A 22,329-nucleotide genomic window follows, 5' to 3' on the forward strand; every position below is an offset into this window, starting at 1 on the left:
TTGAATGCTTCTGTAGATACTAATATATTTAAATTACTCATCCTTGTCACTGTAATTCATAACTGTAAATACACTTAAGGTGGCTTAATGTCTGTGAAAAAATAGCACAAGAATGCCTATGCCTATTTCATAATATTTCACCAGTCAGTAGAAGAGTGCTGAAAGTTCTGGTACTCATCCCAAGGTTTGACTCTGACATTAGTCATATAATACATACAATATTTATCTCTTCTTATCTTCTCATTTGTTTCTTAGCCTGGAAGCATTTTACAGCTTGCAAATTTGCTTCTTGGTGGGTTTATTTAATAACCTGAAGTTTGGGAATTAGGTTATTGTAAACATAGTTTTTCCATGGTGATAAACTCTGTAAACATTTCACCATAAATTTTTAAAAGCTATATTAATATGGAACCCTACAAAGTCCTGATTTTAAACTATATTACAAAACTGTTGTAATCAAAACAGTATGGTATTGTCATAAACACAGATACACAGATCAGTGGCACAGAGTAGGGAGCCCAGAAATAACCCACATGTATATGGTCAATTAATTTATTACCAAGGGGCCAAAAATATACAATGGGGGAAGGATGGTTTCTTTAGTAAATGGTGTTAGGAAAATTGGACAGCTACCTGCAAAAGAATGAAACTGTATTATTATCTTATCATACACAAAAATAAACTCAAAATAGATCAAAGACTTGAACATAAGACCTAAAACCATATAATTCCTAGAAGAAAATAATAAGGGTCTTTGACATCAGTCTTGGCAGTGATTTTTTTGGATTTGACAACAAAAGCAAAGGCAACAAAAGCAAAAATAAGTAAGTGTGACTATATCAAACATAAAAGCTTCTGCACAGCAAAGAACACCATCGACAAAATGGGAAAGCGACCTATGGAATGGGAGAAAATATTTGCACAGTATATATTTGAAAGGAGTGATATTGAAAATATATAAAGAACTCCTAGAACTCAACTGAGAAGAACCAAACAATCCAATTAAAAAATGGGCAGAGGAGCTGAATAGACATTTTTCCAAAGAAGACATACAAATAGCCAGCCAGCACATGAAAAGGTGCTCACCATCACCTGGGAAATGCAAATCAAAACCACAGTGAGATACCACCTCACACCCGTTAGAATGGTTGTTAGCAAAGACAAGAAACAAGCGTCAGGGGAACGCTGGTGCACTGCTGGTGGGAATGTAAACTGGTGCAGCCACCCTGGAAAACAGTGTGGAGCCCCCCCACCCCCCACGAAATTAAAAATAAAACTACCATACAATCCAACAATTATATTTCTGGATATTTACCTGAAGGAAATAAGATCACCATCTTGAAAAGATGTCTGTACTCTAACGTTTATTGCAGCATTATTTACAATAGCCAGGACATGAAAACACCTAAGTGTCTTTTGACAGATGGATGGATAACGAAGATGTATATCTTATATATAATGAATGGACTAGTATTCAGCCATAAAAAAAAGAATAAAATCCTGCCATTTGCCACAACATGGAAGGACCTTGAAGGAATTATGCTAAATGAAGTAAGTCAGATACAGAAAGACAAATAACTGTGATCTCACTTATATGTGGAATCTTAAAAAAGAAAAAGAAAAAGGAACTCATAGATGCAGAGAACAGACTGGTGTTTGCTGTGAGGTGGGGGTGGTGGTGGTGGGTAAAATGGGTGAAGGTGATCAAAATGTGCAAAGTTCCAGTTTTCTAAGATAAGTTCTGGGAATGTAATGTACAGCATAACTTTAGTTAACAATAGTGTATATTTCAAAGTTGCTAAGAGAGTAGATCTCAAAAAGTAGATCCCAAAACTTCTCATCACAAGAAAAATCTCATTATGTTCAGTAATGAATGTTAACTTATTGTGGTAATCAATTTGCAATATATACATATATGAAATCATTATTCTTTATACCTAAAACTAATACAGTGTTATGTCAATTATATTTCAATAAAAAAGAAAAGAAAAACATAAGTTCTTTCCTCTTACAAAATTATGCTGAACTTAGCTGCCATTAACCTAGATTCAAAATGAGTCTCAAGTCATATTCTATGTAGAAATACATACAGATTGCTACTTTAAGAGATTTCACAAATATTTATGGTGCAAGTTGCTTAGGATTTAGTATGTCTGTGCTAACATTTTATATTACAGCTTTTGTGATACTTTCCTTATTTGTACTATTTCCTAAGCTATCTCTATTTACAGATTAATATCATAATTATGTGTTTAAAAATAAATGTCTTTGGACATTATTTTCCAATTAGCAAATGGCAAAAGTCTTTGCTTAATTCAAGTTTACCTATAAGGAAAGGAATAAACACTCTTCCAGTTCTGCAAATGAGGACTCTTATTCTATCTGGTAAAGCTGGAGAGATAAAGAGGGAGGGAGGAGGGAGGGACAGAGGGGGAGAAAGAAAAAGAAACAGACTCAACCAGTACTCTTAAAACAATGAGTTTGTGGGGTGTCTTTACATGATACTGTCTGTCTTTCTCTTGGCACCAATATATGAAAGAAAGAAAGGAAGGGAGGGAGGGAGGAAGGAAGGAAGGAAGGAAGGAAGGAAGGAAGGAAGGAAGGAAGGAAGAAGAAAAGAAAAAAAATAAAAGAAAAATTTCCCCTCCAAATGCTACTGTTAAATAAGTTTGAGAAGCACCCTATACCATACCCATCTAGGAACTTTATAGTGGTCATTAGCATAGTAAGGATTCTGAGAAGGCTTTTGCTTAACATTGTTTACTTTAGGGTTTCATAAATTAATTTGACAAAGTAGACTGTTTCATGTAATAACTAATCCTGAAGAGCTAATGTTCAGTGAAACAAACACACTTTAGTAAACACTACCTAGTTAGCATTAAGGAAAATATTGTTATGATTTTGCATTAGATTAAACAAAGGCCATCTTAACATCTGTTTGAAACAGTATGATTTGTGCAGGTGTTTCAAAGTGCTATACAGATTTCATTTAGTGGTAATGTTCTCCCTTGTACAAAAGAGAAACAAAGATATAAAAGCATTAGGTTTGCTTGCCAAAATACACACAAGACTGAGACTAACTGGAACCAAAGCCCATATGTCCAAACAATGATTTCTAAGCAGTATTTACAAACAGAACCAAATATGGAACTCTGCAAACTCATTGTTTTAGAGTATTGGTTGAGTCTGTTTCTTTCTCTTTCTTTCTCCCCCTCTGTCCCTCCCTCTCTCCCTCTTTATCTCTCCAGCTTTACCAGATAGAGTAAGAGTCCTCATTTGCAGAACTGGAAGAGTGTTTTATTCCTTTCCTTATAGGTAAACTTGAATTAAGCAAAGACTTTTGCCATTTGCTAATTGGAAAATAACGTTCAAAGACATTTATTTTTAAACACATAATTATGATATTAATCTGTAAATAGAGATAGCTTAGGAAATAGTACAAATAAGGAAATCTTTCAAGTCCATGTATTTTAGGGCAGCCCCTTAATACCTGTTAAATGTTGCTATCTGAATTTAAATTAAGATAGCTGGTTTTTAACCCAGCTGTCAAGAATGTTAATCAGGAAATAGAGATACTGAGGATTCTTATTGAATGCACATTAGCTGTTTTTCTGGTAATGTTGTATGTTCAGAGGGGCATTCACACGGAGTTTCTCAGACCACTATACTTAAAGGAAGGGACTAACTTGTAAATCCTCAAAGAAGTTAGTTGTATTCCAGTGCTTCTGTCTTTTGCAAAAATAGTAACTGTTGTATGTTACCAAGTATTTCAGGTGTTCGGAAAATGCAATTTAATCAGAGTTTGTCAAGAGTTAGGGTTGGGGAGGAGGGTGTGACTATGAAGGGTAGTGCAAGAGAGTTTCTTTGTCATGATGGAACAATTTTGTATCTTGATGGTAATGTTGATTACATAAGTCTATACAGTCTTTAGCATACATCCTCCAAAAATGCATATAAAAACTGGGAAATCCAAAATAAGTTCTGTTCTGTAGTTAATGGTATGGTACCAATTTCCTGGTACATTTTGATAACGTTCTATGATTATGGAAGATGTTAGCCTATTGGGGAAGTATGGGAATTCTGTATTCATTTTGTAACTTCTTGTGAGTCTGAAATTGTCTTAAAAACATTTAAAAAATGTGTTTATACTTCTATTCAGCATACTGAATAAAAAATAGTTTCAAAGTTTCTTAGAGGCAAATATGCAACTTTAGTTCTTAACAGTTCTTGAGGACTGGATACTATTTAGTTTTGTTAAGTCATTTAATAACTGTTGATTAAGCATGTAAAGTTGGAGGCATTATGATGTCTTACTTAAAAGAATGGCCCTTGGAGTTGGGTCTGGTTCAAATCCTGGCTCTGCTACTTTGTATTAGCTCTATGACCTTGGGGAAATTTCTTAATCTCTCTGAGCTTCAGTTTTTCCCTTCTGTAATGGGCATAATGATGATACAAATAGCAGCTCATGTTTATTGAGCATTATAATATGTGATGTTATCAGCACTTCATATGATTTAACTCCTTTAATCCTTGCAGCAATCCTATAAGAAAGGTATTATTTTCAGATGAGGAAACTTAGGCACAGAGAAGTTCAGTTACTTGCATAAGGTCACACAACAAAGGAGTGTGACCTAGATTAAAACCCAAGTAGTTGGTATTTTATTTTTGGCTATACAGAACTAGCTTGTTGGAGACCAACTGTCTCGCTAAAAACAACTAAAAAGCAGGGGAAAAATATTTTAAAAATCTGTTTGAAGTAACATTCATGAAATAAAGGGAAGCCTAGTGAAGTCAGCCTCATGTTCACTATGACACTTCTTAGATCATTTGCTGATTTGTAAGTTGTGGCTGAGAGACTGAAGTGATGAACAGAAAGTGGCTACAGAGAGATTAAGGAGCTGAGTCAGTCTTCTGGATCTCATGTCAGTCTTCTGGATCTCATGAACAAAAATTTGGTTTCAGGCCCACCAAGGAGGTGGAAGCCTGTAAACACCACATTCCTAGCTGGGACCATTGATATAATATATAGGGGAAGAGTGAACCAGAAATAGACCAGGCCTATGGAAGATTGAAGCTGTGCTTCAAACTGCTCAATTTGTGATTGGTTTAGGATGATCTGCCCCTACTTTTAACTGCATGCCAGAAGCTGAAGTGAATTATCCCTGGAGGAATATAACATCATTCAGAGCCTCAAAGTATGTCTTTAATTTTTTGTAAACAATGTCTGGCATTGAATCAGAAATCATCAGGTCACCAGGCAACCAGACCAAATTATTCAAAACCAAGAAATATAGATAATAGAGTTATCAGACTCAGACTTTTAAAATAACTAAGATTGGGGCGCCTGGGTGGCGCAGTCGGTTAAGCGTCCGACTTCAGCCAGGTCACGATCTCGTGTTCCGTGAGTTCGAGCCCCGCGTCGGGCTCTGGGCTGATGGCTCAGAGCCTGGAGCCTGTTTCCGATTGTGTGTCTCCCTCTCTCTCTGCCCCTCGCCCGTTCATGCTCTGTCTCTCTCTGTCCCAAAAATAAATAAACGTTGAAAAAAAAAATTTTAAATAACTAAGATTAATATATTCAGAAATGTAACGATGAAGAATTTCAGCAGAAAGAAACTGTAAGAAGGAATCTGATGAACCTGAAACTCATGGAACATTGTGTGTCCAGTATGCCTCAATTAAAAAAAAGGAATCAGGTGAATATTTTCAAATTGAAAACATAAAACTGAGATTAAGAATTTAAAAAAAAAAAAAAGAATTTAGTAGATGAGGAGTACTGGGTGGCTCAGTTGGTTAAGCGTCCTACTTCGGCTCAGGTCATGATCTCTTGGTCTGTGAGTTCGAGCCCTGTGTCAGGCTTTGTGCTGACAGCTTGGAGCTTGGAACCTGCTTCAGATTCTGTGTCTCCCTCTCTCTCGCTGCCCCTCCCCAGCTCGTGCTCTGTCTCTGTCTCTCTCAAAAATAAATAAATATTAAAAAAAAAAAAGAATTTAGTAGATGAGTTTATCAACAAATGAGATACAAATAACTCGACATTTTTTGAGAAACAAAATGGAAAGAATTCCTCATCAGCAGACCCACATTTAAGGAAATCCTCAAGTGCGCTCTTTAGGCAGAAGGAAAATCATTCGTACTTCGAAGCAGGATGACATAGAAAGGGTAAATTTGTGAGTATATGTAAATTAATGCCTTGTGGAGTTAAAATTATTATATGTAGAGGGGCGCCTGGGTGGCTCAGTTGATTAAGCGTCCGACTTCAGCTCAGGTCATGATCTCACGGTTTCTGGGTTCGAGCCCTGTGTTGGGCTCTGTGCTGTCAGCGTGGATCCTGGAGCCTGTTATAGATTCTGTCTCCCTCTCTCTCTGTCCCTCCCCTGCTCATGCTCTGCCTCTCTCTCTCTCAAAAATAAACATTAAAAAAAATTTTTTTTTCAATTATTATATGTAGAATTAAAATACTTAACAGTAAGTAAATGGTATTCGTGTTTAGTGGTTCTTTTCATTTCCTGGGTGATGTGTAAAGTACTGATTTAATTCCTACATTGTCCGTTGTAATCTCTAGGGTCACCATTAAAAGATTAGCAACATAATGTATAAATAAAAAGCTAATACAGGGAGGGGGAATGGAATAATAACACAAAAGAAGGTAAGAAAGAGAAAAAAGAATGGAAGTGAACAGGTGGTTCAAATAGAAAACAGTACAACAGTGGATTTAAATGCAGATCTTTAAGTAGGTCTGTTAGATGTAAACAGACATAAACAATTTAAACTTACAGTCAGATCTGATTTTTGTTTTGAAGACCCAAATCTATACATCTTTTAAGAGTTGTAGCTTGAAGCTTAGGATGCAGAAAAGTTGAAAGAGTTGGAAAAAGGCATGCTATGCAAATGTACCCAAACTAGGCTCTGTCCTTGGGCTCCACTATACCTAGCCCATAATATGGCTGCTAGATTTAAAACAGCTCATCTTAGAGTATTAAAAGCACTATCCTTTATTCATATTAAGTATCTAATAAATCTATGCTTGAGGCACCTTAAGATAGTATTTTTTTCCCCATTTTGAGCTGATACGTGTCTCTTGCATCATTGTACATACTTGTCTTGTGCTTGCTTGATTTTTCAGTAGCTTCCATATGTACACATTTTATCCCTTTTCTTAAGCTTTATATTTTCATTTAACCGAATGACGGTTGTGGCTCTTGTCTCTTATCTTTATTTTAGATCTGCTTTGTGGTACCGCTGCCCAGTGATAATGTGTGACTCGTTTTATGAAGTAATCTCCTTTGACTATTGCCTTAGAGTTTCCATGCTAAATGAATTCCTCCGTCTCTCTCTCTCTCTCTTTTCTAGGCTTTTATGAAAATGTTCAGATTCTTAAAAATTATTCTTTCATAAATTATTATCCGCATAATATAGATTTCCAACATCAGTGAATGGTCTTTTAGCATGAGGGCTCTTTGACAAATAGGTGGGGTTATAATTATGAAATAACACGATAGAACTGGTTGAGAATCTGGCCTAGACCTTTATAGGACAGTCTGTTGTATGTTGATTAAACACCAACTGAAGACATCTTGAGAGACTTTTATTCTGTTCTGCCTCTGATGTTTCATTTAGCTTTTTGGGAAGTCACATTGCTGTTTATCAGAATGAAGGAAAGGATTAAAATGATTATATTGACTCAAGTTTGAATCTCCCAAAATTAGTTTTGTTAGACAACCAAAATTGGGGTAGTTTTAGACTGAATTTGACCCCTTACCCATATGTTAGTGGCTACATTTGTATCTGCAGATACAGTTGAATTGACTGGACTTAATGAGGGTATAAGATGGGCTTTTCTTTTGGGTTTCTTCTTTAGAACATGTGAAAATGAAATTTGTCATAGTTAATTTGGTGGGTAGCAATAAATAAAGCCAAGTGTCTGCATCCTCTTTTCTCGATGTTGAATATGAAGCTAAATTCTTGGGGTTTAAAATAATTCTTTTCTTATAAAGATTAACAAAACTGAGTAAGTTCTTGTAATTTAAGTAATGATTTCTTCATAGCAAGTCACCTGACCTGGATTCTCAAGGAAGTAACTACTAGAGATGGAAGGTAGAACTCGCCGATTTTGGTTTCACTCCTGTATTCATTACTATTCTTTTCATTTCTCTTTGAACAGGTTGTTCCTTTCAACAGCTTTTGATGAAATACAGGAACATACTTTTTTACCTGAGCAATTGTCATAAGTTAAAAGAGTAGGCAAGTTAAATCCCAGATTAACGATAGCCGTGTTGTATTGTTTAATAGGCAGTGAAATCAGCTGTGCAGACCATCACTGTTGGAGGCGTGAGCACATCACAGTTTAAGACAATTATTCCTCTGGCAACTGCTCCCAATGTCCAGCAGATTCAAGTGCCTGGAAGCAAGTTTCATTATGTCCGACTTGTTACTGCCACAACAGCCAGTAGCTCCACCCAGCCAGTTAGTCAGAATCCCAGTACAAACACTCAACCTCTCCAGCAAGGTTAGTAACCATTTTTTAAAAACAGTCATTAATTCTTTGAACATTATTAAAGAACATTGGTCCTTTTCTCACTGAAAGCCTGATTAAGTATGGCATTTCAGCCGACAGTATGAATTCAGCAACTGTTGCAGAAAGCCGCAAAATAGAATCATAGTTGTATATAAATACAGTATTTCACTCTGCTAGAAGTTGGTACACAGTGTACTATACTACCAGACAATCAGAATTATTCATCAGTTTGTGCGTAGCCATTATGTTGCTGGTTTGTAAGCCTACCGTCTACGTTAGTGGGACAAATTTAGATGAAACCAAATTATTTATCTTGTTTTCTAAACTGTGAAGCTGTTTGATAGGGTTTGGGTCAATTGAAATGACTAGTAGGCAAGGTATAAATGATAAATAAGAACTTTGCACCACTTTCATCCTTTACTTACTTTGAATCTGTAGTTGCTAATAAAAAGCACTTACAATGTTCTGTTATTTTGCTCAGTTGTACTTTTGGAGGATATGCCTGTTTGTAGTCCTTCTGTTTTCTGTTTGTGTTTAACCCTTCCTACCACCCGATACCTATACATAGACTCACACACAGAACCGCTCTCCATATTTATCTACTTGTTAAAAATTGAATGCTATGAAAGGCTCAGGACAGTTTATGATTTAGGGCCTGATTTTTGGTCTTGGAAGACTGCTGCGTATCCCTTCAATGTCACAAAGCAGTTGATGGCAAGTAAATGACTTATTATTTACTGGATGTAAATAGCAGAATTAAAGATCACTTGTTTCCTCTTTCATTTTGATTAAGGGATCAGAGGGTTGGAGCAACATATTGCCGATAGCTAGTTCACTAAGGGAAACTGTGGAAGAAAAATCCTATCTATTTTTTAAATTACTGATGGGAGAAAATAGAGGATATGTGAAGGAAACAGTATTTTAGTTTGTATTATATTAAAATTAGACCTATCAAGTAGTTTTATTTTCTAATCCCTCTTTAAGCTGATTTTAGAAGAAAATCTTTTATTACAGTATTCTTAATGAAAGGAAAATGACACTTGCATATTGCTGACTAAGGGAGTCAAGTTTTATATTCTCTCAGTACTTAAACTTAGCAGGGTACTAAAAGAGGTGCTGCAAGTCCAGTGTACCTGGATAAATTACAACGATATGAAGTAATCGTGAGATACAGTTGTTATATTTTATGTGTGTGTTTGTATGTGTACTATATGCTGAGATCCATTTCCAATGTGATGTTAACACTAATTTTAGTCAATAATAAGCCTTTGGTATAAGTAGAAAAGAAGCTAAAGATCCAGGAAGAGTACATGAATAGGTTGGATACTGCATAATTCTAATTACTGGTACTTCCTTTTCTAAGTTTTTATCTACCTTTCTGCCTCTCTCTACTTAGGCTCTTTGCCTCCTGGAAACCCACCCCGCCTCCCCACACACACCTTTTTCTATTTCTCTGCTTCTTTCTTTTTTTGCCTTGTACCTTCAACTTTCCCTCCCTGCCCTCCCCTTTACCTTTCCAGCTCCTTCAGTTATTCCTGTATATACCCTTTTCGGGCCTGCTCACATACACAACCACCCATGCAATTTCCCTTATGTCCACCCATATTTTTCTTTTTTTGTTCTCCTATCCCATAAGAGACCTAGGTATATATATTATTTTGCAGGAATAATGAATTAAATTTATAATTTTTATTAGAGATACATGAAAACTAGCTGCTCTCGTTCATGAATGTACTAATATGTCTTTATAAGGGCTTAATTTCCAGTGAGGGATTTCCTTATGCCAAAGGGGGGGTTAGGGTCATCTTGTACATTTCCCACCAAAGCCAGTATTCAAAGGTTCTACCATGTTTACTGCTGGTTGGATGGCAGGCCACACACTAGAAAGATCCAGAAGACTTCATGGTTAATCTCTTTAGAATGTAATCTACCATCTTGGTGAAAGTCAATTTAAGAAATTAAAAAGCCTTAAACACTTGCACGTATGTATGGTTTCTAAAAGTTGGAATGAGGCTATTCTAACAAGATTGCTCAGAATTTCTGTTAAAGACTAAAAAAGAAAAGATTATTCCAGTTTCTATGAAAATGGCAGTAATAGTAATGTGGGACTGTGCTCAAAAGTTGAGGGGGAGGAGAAATAGAGACTGGTGATGTAGTTATATAACATTAATATGTCCCCCTTTCCCTAGGTAATTTGTAATGTTCTCCTTTCTGGCCATTTCATTTTTTATTGTCTTCATTTCCCAGGTTTTAGTGAAAACTCAGCATGCAGATGCAAAGCTAACGTAAACCTAGAGTTCCCAAATTTTCTAGTTCTGTGTGCGTGCGTGTGTGCGCGCGCGCGCGCGCACACACACACACACACACACACACACACACACACACACAGTTAACCCTTTCTTTATTATCCAAATAAAAATCATCTGCATCTGTCATTTGATGTGACTGAAGGCAGGCCACACGCTCCTTCCCTTTGTTTCAGAGACCACCAGGAAATTCTTACCTTCTCTGGTTGTTGGGAGTCACTTCAGAATCACTGCTGTATGTGTTCATGGAACAATGGCCAGCATCTCTTCTCCAAGGAGCAAGTGGAGTAGGGAGTCTGTTCTTCTGTGTTCCAAGCAGGAATTCAGTCTTATAATTTCCTTTAATTCTTTTTAGTACTGCTGAGATCAGTCTGTAGTGGTTAGTATAACTTAACCAAATAAAACTGATGTAACTGAAGAGACTCAGAACAGGAAGTAAGTTCAAATTAGGTATCCGATGTCACTGCTTCTATAATTCATGGTCATGTACTCTTTTTGTATGACAACTTTATTGAGATAGAATTTGTGTTGACTATAGCATCCACCCTTGTTAAGCATACACTGTAGTGGTTTTTAGTGTATTGAGAGAGATGCAGTCATCACCACTGATCAAACACTTTCTGGAGGTCCCCCACTTACCCTACCCTTTCCCTTTGTCCCCTTGCTTGCAGGGGCCTGCTCTCTTTAGGTCAGAGAACTGTCTAATGTTCTTCCGGGACTCTCAGCCTTCTGTCTTCAGCCATCAGCCCTCCCAGCCTTTTTATCTAAGGAAGTGTGTTCTTTTTCTTTTGTTGTTAGATCCCATTATCTCAAGCTGTCTCTTTCAGACCAGGCTCTAGGCCTTTTTGCATAAATAAAACCTAACGGGCTATCCTTCCTATCTTCTTAAATCCCTTTTTTAGACTGTGGAAATGGCAGTAAGCAATTTGAAAGGTTGTACTTCTTTTGGTCCAAACATACAGGTCTAGTGCCAGCCTCTCTCGTCCATTTCATCATAGTTTGTCTCTATGTCAGGGTTCATCTTCCCTTCAAATCATCTCACCCTTGAGGTTTTCCATCTGGTTGCTGTCCTTTTTCTGGCCACTTGGAAGCTTCACACTGACTTACATTTTCTTCCCTAATAACGTGCAATTTCTGCCCTCTCTTGGGTGGTTCCTTTCACTTTCACCTTCTCTTTTGCAGTTGCTCTCTCCTGTCCATCCCCAGCTGTGTCATCCCAAGTAGACCCTCAGTTTGTGCACTCTTCTAACTTTCCTTGTTTTGTGGAACTCCATTCTGTTTTATACACTGTGGCCAAATACAGTTTCTTTTTGTGCTATTCCAAGTAATATTTCTGTACTTCAAAATCCTCAGAAACTTCTCATCGCCTACTGAATTAAAAATGCAGATTAAATATGTAGATTTCTACCCTAACGTTAAAGACCCGTGCTTGCCTACTTTAACCCTAGGTTCCAACCAGACTGGTCTGTTCACTAACATTTTGTGAAATGCTTTGCTGCTTCCCAGCATCAGGCCTCCACTGCTCATGCTTCTACCTCTTCATGGAATGTCCTGCTCCAATTTGTGTGCCCTCTCTGCAACCTGACCATTGATCACGACCCACCTCAGACACAATGCCTGTCATGCATTCTTTCAGTATTCCATATCCTCTGCCAGTCAGACATACATTCTGTCTCCCTCGGACTCTGCAGCACTTTCTCTTTTTTAATCATGTTTATTTTATTTGGTATATGTCTCATCTGCTCTACTGGAGTGTAACCTCTTTGAGCAAGTGTCTTTATACTTTAGTTTCCCCGGAACACTGTCTATAATGCCATTTATAGAGTAATGTTGGTTGTAGTAACAATAATCACATTTATTGAGCAACTAACATTTATTGAGCACTTACTATTTGTTGGACACTGTTCTAATAAATGTTCATAGATTAACATATTTAATCTTTATACTCTGTAACGGAGGTACTATCCCCATGTTGTAGATGGAGTACAGGCAAAGAGAGTTAGAAAGCAGCAGAATTGGGATTTGAACCCCCAAGGGTGTTATGACTTAAGAGACCATCTTCTTAACCTTCATGCTTTGCTGCCTTTTAGTAGGTACTCTGTAAATAATGTATTATACTATAAAAATGATATCTTCTCTGGTTTCGGTACAAACATGGCAATTAGAATACAGAACAGCATTGTGACTCAAGCTCCTGAATGGCAGTTTTTTAAAATTTATACAACATTTCATGTGACTGGCTTTACTAGGGAATGTTTAAATCACCTGAGTACAGATTGAAATATTTTCAGTAGACTGTCTTGAATGACGAACATTCCCTTAGCAGGCGGATAGACTGGAGCTCCCTGAGATATGCGGTCCTTGGTAGATGGGCTAAGGAATTTTGAAAAGGTAACTATCTTGATTAAAGAGTGCTCTAGACAGGAAATAAATGAAATTCTTTAAGCTCTTTTATCAGGATATCTTGAGAGAACTAAGTGTCTTAAATGTTTCAAGCACTATTTTCTGAAAATAAATTGTCCTTCCTCCCCTTTTTCTCAAAAGCAAAGCCAGTGGTTGTTAATACCACTCCCGTGCGGATGTCAGTTCCTCTTGTCTCCGCGCAGACTGTCAAACAGGTGAGTGTCACAGAACTTGTTTTCCCAGTCTCTCCCAAACAGACAATTCAGTTTTACAACTGAAAGTTAAGATTCACGTACAAGAGATATATGCTGAATGGAGAGGGTGTAAAATTTACTTCTGTAAATTCCTCTTTTTTTAAGGTTGTTCCCAAACCGATCAATCCCACTTCACAAATAGTTACCACCAGCCAGCCACAGCAGCGGCTCATCATGCCTGCCACACCACTGCCACAGATCCAGCCAAACCTCACTAACCTGCCACCAGGCACTGTGCTGGCCCCGGCTCCGGGGACAGGGAATGTGGGCTACGCAGTGCTTCCAGCTCAGTATGTTACTCAGGTATGAGAAAAAAATGGAGTCGTCGCATTTCAGAAAGGATGATTTGGTCTAAGATGTGCAGTCCTATCACATTCTGAAACTACTCAAAAACATCTTACTCAGTATGAAAATGGCTCTTTCTAAAATCTTAAGATGCTAACAAAAACTTCTGAATTTATTTATGTATCTCTAGCGTTTAGAAATGGCACAAGTCACATATGCAAGTCACTTAGGGACTGAGAGCAGCTTGGGAAGAGGGCAAGACTATGTAGATCGAAGAGAAATTGAAGTTGAAGTTGGTGGAGTCCAAGTGCCTTTAGAGAACATTGCCACTGTGATCCAGCTCTTCCTCACATATGAGTAGGATGCCACTGACTTGCTCCTGGAAAGTAGACCGTGAGATACATTTCTAGGTGACTCATCTTTAGTGACCTGTCCAGATACTCTCATCTGGTCATCTTTAGAGTTAAAACCATGTATTATCTAACTGGCTGGTGAGGGTTAGGAGTGCTGCTTCTAAAGCAGATAGAAGTTTTCTTTTTCACGTAAGAATCCAGTAAATTAGCACCATGTTCTAAGCTGTTGAGTTGATCTACACAGATTATAAGAGAGAGAAAAGAAACCTGTGTACTTTAATGAAATGTACTATGGAGTATGCTAATGTGACCACTGATTAGAAAATGAATGTCTAGTATTTTTGTCTCCAGCATCTCTTTTCTTGTATAGAAATCAATGTAAAATAGAAACTTATTGCTCACGTAACTTCTCATTCCCTATAACTTATAATGTGATGAATGATCAGTATAGTGCCTATTTTATTTACAAGTAGACACTTGCGTTTTTCTAGCCAATACAAATTAATACTTAATATTTTTGAGTCATTCATCCAGAATTTCTTAATCCTGATATGCTTACTCCTCTATGAAAAGTTTCTTGTATTTGTACCATGTAGTACTTTAAAATGTTCACGTTGTTTTCACCTCTGGTATTAGTTTGGGCCTTTAGAAGAGCTCCATGAAGTAGTGTGTATGAAATTCTCCATACTGTTTTTCCTGTTTTAGTGGATGAATTTGTGTTCCTTATTGATCATTATATCTGAGAGTATTGTGCATTTTTGTAAATATGGTCTAAAACTACCTTTCTTTCTATGTAGCTACAGCAGTCTTCATATGTGTCTATAGCAAGCAACTCAAACTTCACCGGAACACCTGGTATCCAGACCCAGGCAAGGCTTCCATTCAATGGGTGAGTCTTTTGAAAATATGTAAGTGAAGTTGTTGGATCAGGTTAAATGCAACATTAAATATATGTATTTCAAAACATCATAAGATATTTTTTCCTCAAAGCCATGTGAGCACGCCTCTATAGAACTTTTTATTTTGAGATGCTTTAAACAGAAAAGTTACAGGAGGAGAGAATTCCCAAATGTCTTTTACTCAGATTCATCAGTTTTGCCACATATTCTCTGTCTCTTTCTTTTCTCTCTCTCATCCTGAATATGTTTTTAAAAATGATATTAACTAGTTTTCAAATTGTTTATGTTAGGTCCTTTCCTTTTTTGTTGTTGTTATTAATCTGTTTTTTAATCTGTGAATTGCTTCCTTTGCAATATTGGTTTAGAAGCGGTGCTTAGTTAATTGCATGGGACCAGTCCACCTCTCTCCACTTCCAACCCCGTATACCCCTTTCCCCTCATTGCTTTTATAATTGAATCCCAAAAGTTTTGAGCAGATTTCAGCTCTAGTTCTCTCAGAAGGAGAGTTTTTTTGTGGAGTGTTCTTTAGAAGCTATTCATAACCTCCTTCTGAAAAATTCCCTGTCTTGACTCTACAACTTGCTTTTGAATTTGATGTGAAGGGACAACATAGAGATGGATTATTAGAGATGGGTACATTTGTTAAAGCTTTATTTTAGGAGGGATTTGCAGAGACATTTCCAATTTGCAGTAGTTATCTTTAATTGATTAAAATCTGTATCTTTTTTTTTGTATCTGTATAGCATTATACCATCAGAGTCTGCCAGTCGGCCCAGGAAGCCCTGTAATTGTACAAAATCGCTGTGTTTGAAATTGTAAGTCTTTTTGCTACTATTTCTTCATTGGATATAACTGAAAATACTTTTAAAAGTAAATGGAGTTAAATAAAAATTCTTAACAAACCAGTTTCATAAGTCCAAGTAATTTAAATAAACGTGCAAGTGAATGAGCACTTATGACGGTGTAAAAATACTGTTTCATACATTCAGAAGTTATTTTATAGTCTTTACCATAGATGAGGCACTGGAGTAGGAATATAGGGACACAGCAGCATGAGACAGACATAGTCTCTTTTGTTAATAATAATAAATTTGATTATACTTATGACCTTTATATTTGGTCTCCTAAGTGAGGTGATACTCTGAGTAGCTTTAAAAATTGTTGGATGGGGGCACCTGGGTGGCTCAATGAGTTAAGCATCTGACTTCGGCTCAGGTCGTGATCATACAGTTCATGAGTTCGAACCCCACATCAGGCTCTCCGCTGTCAGCGTGGATTCTCTGTCTCCCTCTCTTTCTGCCCCTCCCCTGCTCGCACACACTCTCTCTCAAAAATAAAAAAATAAACATTTAAAAAGAATTTGTTGGATGATTAATTTGCATATTAGGTCTGAACCAATAGATCTGACATGAAACACTTGAGTGAAAAGCACTGGTCATGTAAGTGGTTTAAAATCCCAAGAAGCATAACTGTAGTTCAAGTAAGCAGATTGCACTACTGGAATATAGCTCATGTGTTTCCTTTTTAATAATTTTGAAATAACTTACTTTGGGTTCACATAAAATCACGTAGCTGTTGTGTTGACAGCAGTTACTACTGGAACTAAGTTTCTAAACCAAAATTCTAGGAGCCAGTGACTTTAATTTTGAGGCTGATCAACGTGGTTGACAGTCAGTAAAAATAAACTCTGTAAGTAGGTGGCTCTGCATATATAATGCCTTTAATCAGATAATTTCTAGTTTTATGTATTTTAACAATGATTTTTCTGGGATGCCTGAATGGCTCATTCGGTTAAATGTCTGACTCTTGATTTTGACTCAGGACACAATCTCACAGTTCATGGGTTTGAGCCCTGTGTTGGGCTCTGTGCTGACAGCATGGAGCCTGCTTGGGATTTTTTTCCTCTCCCTCTCTCTCTCTGCCCCTCTCCCTACTCTTGCTTGCTCTCTCAAAATAAATAAACAATAATAAAAAAAAAAATAACCAATGACTTTTTTATGTGACTTGCACTGATTTTTGTATTCCAGATATTGTGATTGCTTTGCAAATGGTGAATTTTGCAACAACTGCAACTGTACTAATTGTTATAATAATTTGGAACATGAAAATGAAAGGCAAAAAGCAATAAAGGTGATTACTTTTTATTTTATTTAACTGACAGAAATTTCCAGTTTCACCTGATTTTTGTAGAACTTGGTTCCTTTACAATGAAAATGAATTCCTTTTGCTGTATTTAATCTAATGTGATTGAGCTTCAGTTGATATTTGATCTGTTTTAATAGGCATGCCTTGACAGAAATCCAGAAGCTTTTAAACCTAAGATAGGGAAAGGAAAGGAGGGAGAATCAGATCGACGTCACAGCAAAGGATGTAATTGCAAACGATCAGGATGTCTTAAAAACTACTGTGAATGCTATGAGGTGAGATGCTGGTGTGAACATAATCTAACCATTTTTTTGAAAATAACTTTAGAAAGGGTATATTGTAAAAATTTACTTACAAATTGGGAAATTATTCTGCTATCGCAGTTTGAAAATATGCACAGTCGTTGCAAGGGCCCTAGTTTGAGGAAGACCTTCTGGCCTCCCAAGCAGGGCTTCAGAGGAACAATACCTTGGTCTTGTCATTATGGCTTTGGGACTCATTACCTGATTACCAGTTCATAACTTCTTGATCATTATACCTGGAAGTGTGTAAATCAGAGCAACAATTTATTGATTTTTAGTAAAAATAACATCAGGGGGCGCCTGGGTGGCCCAGTCGGTTGGGTGTCTGACTTGAACTCAGGTCATGATCTCATGGTTCGTAAGTTCGAGCCCCACATTGGGCTCTGTGCTGACAGCTCAGAGCCTGGAGCCTGCTTCGGGTTCTGTGTCTTCCTCTCTCTCAGCCCCTTCCCTGCTTGCTCTCTCTCTCTCTCTCTCTCAAAAATAAGTAAACATTAAAAAAAAAAAACTTTTTGGGGGTGCCTGAGTGCCTCAGTTGGTTGGGCGTCCAACTTCAGCTCAGGTCATGATCTCACGGTCCGGTCTGTGAGCTCAAGCCCCACATCGGACTCTGTGCTGACAGCTCAGAGCCTGGAGCCTGCTTCAGATTGTGTCTCCCTCTCTCCCTGCACCTCCCTCACTCAAACTTTGTGTGTGTCTGTCTCTCTCTCTCTCTCAAAAATAAATAAACATTAAAAATAAATAAATAAAAATTTTTTTAAATAATATCAAAGTGGTTTGGAAACTAGCAGTTGTCTTTAATGGAAGAGTAGTGCTACCAACTGTCCCCCCTGGGCTTTTGAAAATATATGTGGTTACAAAATAGTCTGCATTCCAGGGGCAGTCCTGAAAGTGAAGATTTATCTTGACCAACATGCCTACAGTGCCTTGTTGAAGAACAGTGCTCTTTGGAAAACTGAATTATGTTACGAAGTTTGCTTTCTGAGCATAAAAATAGGAAAGAAACATGAAATATTGCTGGTTGAGGTTATTGGTCATTGTGAAGTGATTGCATCCATTTTTGCTGCTGACCATGATTAGTCAGGCATCTTTGACAGGTGCTATTTATTTTATTTTTAAATGCTATTTAAATCATCCCCTTCTTGCTATAGACGAAGTACTACATAACTACATAATAAACATTGTTTTTATTTTCAAAGCTTAAATAGAATAATCTATTCATGCCCAAGATGAACCCTGTGTTAGTGTATTTGCTTTTTTGGTTTGAAAACTCTTCACTGACAATCTTTGGAATTGAGTCATCCCTACAGTTAGCTGGCTCTTCTCATCTGTTAGATTTTCATACTTTCAGATTTCATATTCAGAAGGATACCTTATTTTTTGTTTTGGCAGAAGCCCTGGCGTTGTACTTGGTAAAGCAGTACCAAGGACGGCATTCTCCCCTCATAAGGTTGCTCTGCTTTAGGAGTGTGTGCCTGTCATTCCGTGCCCCTTCCCATTCAAAATGTGTCACAGTAAAGATTATGTGTGCTGTATTCCCTATGTAATGAATTCGTAATTCACCTGTGTTAGAAGTCAAATACTCCTTCTAAGAAGTATAGTAAGGTAACCTCTTGTTGGTCCTAAAATCAAAATGAATGAAAATTGTGTATAATTAAGAGTATTTTGAAAGTGTCTTAAATAATGTTTTAGAGTCCAACAAGTCAGTTTTTTATCCTTTTTTATCCTGAATTTTTATTTGAATTAAAAAAATTTTTTTTTAAGTTTATTCATTTTTGAGAGACAGAGAGCAAGCAGGGGTGGGGCAGAGAGAGAGGGAGACGCAGACTCTGAAGCAGGCTCCAGGCTCTGAGCTGTCAGCACAGAGCCCGACGTGGGGCTTGAACTCACAGAATGTGAGATCAGACCTGAGCCAAAGTTGGATGCTCAACCAACTGAGCCACCCAGGTGCCCCTGGACTCCTTTATTTGAACACATGATGAAATAGGTGGCATCTGTTCATAAACCATGTCATAAAAAATTTGTCACGGATATTTAAAAAATGTAAGAATAGCATATTCTTATTATCAAACCAAGTCCACAAAAAGAGACAAAATGGAACTTGATGTAAAGCTGGGTCAGAAGGGCAAAGAAGCCCTTCCATGCATATGGCATTGAACGGTCTGTACATGCTAGGCATATGATAAACATACAAGAACTAACAATTATATATTTATATATAGAGAGAGAATTTATAGAAATAGAAAAGCTGGTTGAAGTATACTAAGAGAGAGAAAGCTGCCCAGTTATAAAAATCCTTGACTTTCAGGACACACATAGTGTCTAATAACTAACTTGTCGCTCTCAAAGACCAAGAAATGGAAGAACTGGAATGCACTAATCTAGGACTAGCAGTGGCTGATTGGCCCCTTGTGAATTGGTTGTGATATTGTCTGACAGTTTGTGTGTTCATTTGTTGGTCTTTTGAACTGAATTGGCTTTTTTGGTACAGTTAGTCTGCATCTGGATAACACATGCCTGTTCCTTTCACTCAGCTTTCAAGGCTTGTTGAGTGGAGATGTGAGCGTCCACATTTTTTAAATGGCTGTGCCTTGTAACCTTTTTTCCTCTCCTTGTTTTTGACCACAAGGGAAGTTGAATCAGCAAAGCTAAACGGATACTCTGTCATTCTAATTTCTTCTTTCTGAGTTCCTGTTAGATTATTAGTACCTTTCTTACGGTTCTTCATACTTAATCCAAATTATCGTTATTGGTGTGTCTTTTTCACCCTTGATATCAGGGATTTTATCTCTTCATCATTAGATACTTATTAAGTGTAGCTTAACTCCATTAACCCAGAATGTATATCCATTTTGTTCCCTTGGTAAAGAGAATTTATTTGTGTATTGTAAGAAAGGAGCAGGGTTAAATGTGTTCGTCATAATACGATTTGTTTGTCTTGCTAGGTGCTGTAGAGAGAAAGGGCAGTTGGTATGTTTCTTTAAATTGACATGGGTTCACTGAAGAAACTGCATCCAACAAAAGATACTCAAATTTACTAGGCTTGGGAAATGTCAATGACGGAACAGTGAGATCTCACTTCACCTCTTTCCCCCAGATTGCTAAATATTAAAAAGAGCTAGAATATACACTGTTGGAGGGAATGTGGGAAAGGCTTCTTTTATACATTGCTGATGAGATGTGAGGTGTTACAGCCTTTTGTAAAGACAGTCTGCCCACATCTATTAAAATACACATACCCTTTGGCCAGTGAGCCCAATTCTAGAAATGTAGCTCATAGAAATAAAAGCATATATATGTATATATATATATATAAAATAATCTTTTATGCATTATTTGTAGTACTCAAGAACTGGTAACAAAATAAATGCCCAGCAACAGGCAAGTGAATGCCCAAATAAAAGGTGGCACATCTATACCAGGGATTAATACTCAGCCATTAAATAGAATGAATCCAGCCTATGCTAGATGACTTGGGGGGAGGGATTCCATGAGGCGTAGTGTGAGAAACGGAAGATGCAGAAAGTGGGGCATATGATTTTGTAAAATGAACTAAAAAAAAGACGTGTATTTGTTAGTTAAGATAGGTATATGTACATAAGGGCTGTGTTTTTCACAAATATATATGTTTTACACATTTTTACATACAAGGGCACACTGGTTTAAATTTTTTTTTTTTTTTTTTCAACGTTTATTTATATTTGGGACAGAGAGAGACAGAGCATGAACGGGGGAGGGGCAGAGAGAGAGGGAGACACAGAATCGGAAACAGGCTCCAGGCTCTGAGCCATCAGCCCAGAGCCTGACGCGGGGCTCGAACTCACAGGCCGCGAGATCGTGACCTGGCTGAAGTCGGACGCTTAACCGACTGCGCCACCCAGGCGCCCCAAGGGCACACTGGTTTAATATGGACTATGGAAGGGTTTGGGGAAGCTGGAGAAGGGGATTCACGGAGGGAGATTATGGAGATTATCCATAATAAAAATAGCATCTATGAAATTCCTTTCATGTGATAATTGTGTGTTTGCATAAGTGGGAAATGATCAACACGTTGAGGTGGATGGATTCCGGATAACTGGTATTTTTTTAATATTGTATCATTCATATTCTTTATAAAGAACACACGTTAATCATATCAGGAGGAAAACCTTTAGCGGGGGAAGAAATGATGTGGAAGCACTCAAAAACAAACACTGTGTAGCCACTCGCAGACTTAAATATTTGACCTGTCCACGTGTAGGTAGCCCATTGAGTGTCAGGAAGAGAGGTTTCCATTGTATCTTATGTCACTTGAGCAGTTAGTTCTGTTGTCTTTTGATTTGATTAGAGTCTACTTAAGAGTAATGCTTTTTGGGTTTGATTTGGAAGCTTTTCTTTTGTAAATCTTTTAGGCAAAAATAATGTGTTCCTCAATATGCAAATGTGTTGGCTGTAAGAATTTTGAAGAAAGCCCAGAACGAAAGACACTGATGCACTTGGCAGACGCAGCTGAAGTAAGGGTACAGCAACAGACGGCAGCGAAAACTAAGTTATCTTCTCAAATTTCGGACTTGCTTACTAGGCCAACACCGGCTTTGAATAGTGGAGGAGGAAAGTAAGTCAGTATTTTAATGTCTTTTTATAGTATAACATCAGTATTATTTCTGGTAAAGTGTCTTCTTTTTGGACAAGGCTAAGTTCATGCTTTGCCTTGTTGCAAACCTCTTTTTGCATTTTCTATCTCTAGTTACTTGTAAAGGATTTTGAAGGTAATAGGAAAACCACTGTGAGATATAGTACACACTTCTAACACGCTTTGTGCTTAATTCGATTTCTCTCCACTAAGATGAGGTAGTGATGTAATTTGACAAATCCCTAAGAAAACTGAATT

At 37.4% G+C, this 22,329-nt stretch overlaps 1 protein-coding gene across 8 annotated transcripts in view; it reads left to right on the top strand.

Moving 5' to 3' along the window:
• Positions 1-22,329, top strand: part of LIN54 (lin-54 DREAM MuvB core complex component) — a 74,498-nt gene that overhangs the window by 47,963 nt on the left and 4,206 nt on the right. For all 8 annotated transcript variants that reach the window (XM_086704700.1, XM_086704705.1, XM_086704701.1 and 5 more), the window contains 8 exons: positions 8,287-8,503; positions 13,363-13,436; positions 13,581-13,778; positions 14,911-15,002; positions 15,756-15,827; positions 17,040-17,142; positions 17,295-17,432; positions 21,851-22,053. In XM_086704700.1, coding sequence (XP_086560826.1) covers positions 8,287-8,503; positions 13,363-13,436; positions 13,581-13,778; positions 14,911-15,002; positions 15,756-15,827; positions 17,040-17,142; positions 17,295-17,432; positions 21,851-22,053 — 1,097 coding nt within the window. The remainder of the gene's footprint in view (positions 1-8,286; positions 8,504-13,362; positions 13,437-13,580; positions 13,779-14,910; positions 15,003-15,755; positions 15,828-17,039; positions 17,143-17,294; positions 17,433-21,850; positions 22,054-22,329) is intronic.

This window comes from Puma concolor, chromosome B1 (genome assembly GCF_028749965.1).
Source record: "Puma concolor isolate L17-30 chromosome B1, mPumCon1.1.hap2, whole genome shotgun sequence".
Lineage (NCBI taxonomy): Eukaryota > Metazoa > Chordata > Mammalia > Carnivora > Felidae > Puma > Puma concolor.